We start from the raw sequence: 4157 nt of genomic DNA, 5'->3' as shown, positions 1-4157 counted from the left end.
CCACCCCCCCCCCCATATCACATCTCAGACAAACGCTTGTCCGATCTCTTCTTCAAAACCTGCAGTGTTGGAGAAACTCAGGACGTCTAGTGGCCGGCGGTTCCACGGGCCAATTGTCCCCGCTGTCAGTTCTAGCTTGCTTCGTAGTTCCAGCTTGCTTCTCTCCTTGACGAGTTTTTAAGTGAAACACGGCGGTTAAAACGAATCCGGCTCCCCCCCTTCGTTGACTTTGCTTGTCGGACGGTCGCCAAAGGGGATCGCGGGACCCCCCCCCACGGGACACCGTCGTAAAGCGGAGTCAGCGGCCGAATTTGGATGATGTGGCCACTGTGGGACGGGAGACGCTGCAACGGTTGTCAGCGTGCAAAACAGCCACGAGTCCCTTTTTTCGGCGCCGGTCGCTAAATTAATCGTTGTAAACTGAGGACTAGTAAAATGACCCTTGGCAAGTTACAGCTAAAGAAGAGACATTGTGTTAAGGGGGGGGGGAGTCAGGTTGCTTCTTTGGAGAGAAGAAGCTATCTCTGTGCACCAGAATCTTTCAACCTTGGCCACTGGAAGATGGGTGGGCTTCAACTCCCAGAATTCCCCAGCCAGCATGCGCTGGCTGGGGAATTCTGGGTGTTGAAGCCCACCCATCTTCCAGTGGCCAAGGTTGAAAGATTCTGGTCCGCAGAGACTTGGTCCCTATCTCCAGATCCCCCCCCATGTACCCCAGGATGGCCCCTTCCCCATTGCCTCCCCCTCCCCTCCAGTATCTCCCACCCACCCACCTCTGCCCCTTTCTCCCCAGCATGGAAGCCTCGGAGCCCCCCACTACGGCCGAGACGTACGAGGACTTCCAGTCGGCAAAAGAGGAGGAGGAGTACGAAAAACACTTTGAAAAAGGTACCCGGAAGCGGATTCGAATCATGCACAGGCGCTGGGTGTCTGTGTGTATACGTGTGGAGGGGAACGTGGGCTGGTAGGGTGGAAACCTGGAGATCTTGAGCAGGGGGCTGGACTAGAAGACCTCCAAGGTCCCTTCCAGCTTAATTCTGATCCTAATTCTAATTCTAATTCTAATTCTAATTCTAATTCTAATTCTAATTCTAATTCTAATTCTAATTCTAAAATTCTAATTCTAATAATAATTCTAAAATTCTAATTCTAACAATAGTTCTAATAATTCTAATAATTCTAATTCTAAAATAATTCTAAAATTTTAAAATTCTAAAATTCTAAAATTCTAAAATTCTAAAATTCTAAAATTCTAAAATTCTAAAATTCTAAAATTCTAAAATTCTAAAATTCTAAAATTCTAAAATTTTAATTCTAATTCTAATAATTCTAATTCTAATTATAATTAAATAGTTCTAGTTCTAGTTCTAGTTCTAATTCTAATAATTCTAATTCTAATTCTAATTCTAATTCTAATTCTAATTCTAATTCTAACTCTAATTCTAATTCTATTCTAATTCTAATAATTCTAATTCTAATAATTCTAATCTAATTCTAACTAACTGTAACTGTAACTCTAACTCTAACTCTAATTCTAATTCTAATTCTAATTCTAATTCTAATTCTAATTCTAATTCTAATTCTAATTCTAATTCTAATTCTAATTCTTTCTAATTCTAATTCTAATTCTAATTCTAATTCTAATTCTAATTCTAATTCTAATTCTAATTCTAATTCTAATTCTATTCTAATAATTCTAATTCTAATAATTCTAATCTAATTCTAACTGTAATTCTAATTCTAATTCTAATTCTAATTCTAATTCTAATTCTAATTCTAATTCTAATTCTAATTCTAATTCTAATTCAATCTCCACCCTTGGGGGAGCCATGTCACGGTCCCGAGGTCGAGTCAGGGCTGCGAGTCCAGAAAGTGCCCCCCCTTTGATGGGTGTCTCAGAGATTCTTGCACTTGTTTCTCCGGGGAAAGCCCCCCCCCCACCCTGCAAATGTCCATTTCTGGTCCTTGAAGGGCGGGTGGGTGGGAGTCTTCAGGACATCCTTCTCTTCACACAGACTTCCCGTTGTCGAAGTCTTTTTCCCGGCGCGTCTGTCCCACCAACCGTCTCCTTCTGCTGTTGACGGTGTTCTGTGCCGTTCTGATCCTCTCGGTCTGCATCCTGGGCATGCAAGGTAAGCGTGTCACACAAACGAGCTGGGACGTGGGGGTGCAAGCCCACAGGGGGGGAGGAAGCGTGGGGGCGGACCTGGAGTTGGAGAACGAGCGTGCAAGATGGGAAGGGAAAGAAGAAGAGAAACGTGGATTGGTCCATGAGGAACCCAAAGCCGCTGGGGTGTCAACATCCAGCAAGAGAATCCAAATAAAACTCCAGGCTCGTTCCGTCTCCGAAAATCTTACTGTTTATTGAATACACGGCATGGGTGTGTCGAAGCAAAACCAACTCTGAGGTTCCCACACCAGTTCACAGACTTAAACAATAATTTTCCCAGTCAAACCCCTCCCCCCAACGTCTTACGTCGTCCATATCAACAAGTTCACTTTGTTATGGGAACCGTCTGCTTCAAATCCACACCTGTTCTGGCGTCCTTGAAAAGGATTCAGGCTCTCACGCAGAGGCACGTAGCTGCCAAAGTGTCATCCTTGACATGCAATCTAAATGATGGAAATGTGGGAAGACCCTTCATTTCTTTGTTTTTTAAACCTGGGTTTCCGGTGTTCTGGGAACTGGCCAAAGCTAGAGGGCTCTTGCACGCCGTCTAGTCCAACCTCAGCCGCAGCTAGTCCCCGATTTACAGCCGTAATCGAGCCCGCAGTTTCAGTCGGAACTGAAAATGGGAAGCGAAGGAAGAAGGGAAAGGTGGGTGGGTCCACGTGGCGAAGCCCAAACTTGCTGAGACCTCCTATGTCATGTGTCTGAGTAACGAAACACTTAAAAGGACTTTCAGGCATTTTTTCTCCTAAAAGCATTTATTAAGATTACAATACGTCAGCACAGCATGGTGGAATGCTTAGGTCTGCTTCTCTTCCGTTTCGCATAACATTCCAAACATTTTCCACTCCCTTATTGTAGGGTCATGGTTCACATCTTCCAATCAACTTGGAAGATGTGATTTACTTCTGGTTTCTTTCTCCCGGGCTATCCTTATGCTCCTCCCTCTTTCCTGGTTGCTGGTTTAACTATATAAATACCAGACAGTTCTGCACATTGTCAAAGCAAGAATATACAGTATTTGCAGCGTTGACATCCTATATATGACGACAATCAATCCAGGCGACTGCTGTGGCTTTGGGTTTTTTTTAACCTTGGTTTCGGGCGTTGTAGGAATGGGCCCAAACTAGAGAGCGTAAGAGAATAACGGAGCTTCGGCGTGTGTGGAAAAGGGAGCCCACCCTCTGCCCAAGGAGGAGAGGGTCAGCTTCTACAGCCCGGGGAGAAGGTTATGGGTTGCCCCCTCCCTCAGCCCTGCTTCCTCCCTCCCTCCCTCTCTCTGTTCCAGGCCTTCAGTTCACCGAAACCCTCCAGGAGACCCAGAAGGGCGTGCAAAATATGAGCCAGACGATCCAGCAGGGGGTCACCCAGCTGAAGGGCAAAGGTAAGGAGCCAGAGGGGGGGCGAGAAGCAGCGTGCAAGCCCCCCACCCTCTCTTCCCCCACCCAGCCCCACTTTCCCAGGTGAGATAGGCATCCACTGGGGTGCCTATCTTATTGGAGAACGGGGAGCGACATGTCTCTTGGGGTGTCATAGGAAGAGGCTGCTGGTGCGATTCCTGCCAAGGAAGGGGTCGTCCTTTCCCCACCGTCCTCGACTCAAGGACTCTTTGGGGGCCCTGGCCATTGGGCCCTCCTTTTTGTCCCCCTTTAGGCCAAAACGCCACCTCGAAACTGGCCGCGCTGGCGACAATTTTGCAACAGGAGAATGATAAACTGTTGAAAGGTCAGCGTTTTTCACCCCTGGAAAAAGCCTTTTTTCCCCCCAGCTGGCTGCAGTTGGAGGGGGGGGACGTGGGGGGGTGTCTCCACAGAGGAATAAGGGATGCTCATGGTTGCCTTTCTCCAGATCTCCAAATCCCTGGCGAGAGAAAGGGGACACAACGGCTGCTGTAAACGTCTGGAGGTGTCTGGGAAAGAATTCGGGCGGTTTTTTATTAAAAGGCAGGCAGCTGCTTTCATGAGCCAGCTCACCTGGCCTCTGCAGC

The 4157-nt window shown here is 47.0% G+C and overlaps 1 protein-coding gene across 1 annotated transcript in view; it reads left to right on the top strand.

Moving 5' to 3' along the window:
• The first annotated feature begins 794 nt into the window (after positions 1-794).
• The window catches only part of LOC107300075 (asialoglycoprotein receptor 1-like), a 6785-nt gene continuing 3422 nt past the window's right edge, over positions 795-4157 (top strand). The window contains exons 1-4 of the mRNA XM_029286935.1: positions 795-888; positions 2016-2132; positions 3459-3554; positions 3824-3895. Coding sequence (XP_029142768.1) covers positions 795-888; positions 2016-2132; positions 3459-3554; positions 3824-3895 — 379 coding nt within the window. The remainder of the gene's footprint in view (positions 889-2015; positions 2133-3458; positions 3555-3823; positions 3896-4157) is intronic.

This window comes from Protobothrops mucrosquamatus, unplaced genomic scaffold (genome assembly GCF_001527695.2).
Source record: "Protobothrops mucrosquamatus isolate PMUCROS unplaced genomic scaffold, P.Mucros_1.0 scaffold6067, whole genome shotgun sequence".
Lineage (NCBI taxonomy): Eukaryota > Metazoa > Chordata > Lepidosauria > Squamata > Viperidae > Protobothrops > Protobothrops mucrosquamatus.
Note: the sequence above shows the minus strand (reverse complement) of the source record. Positions and strands in the feature narration are given on the sequence as shown.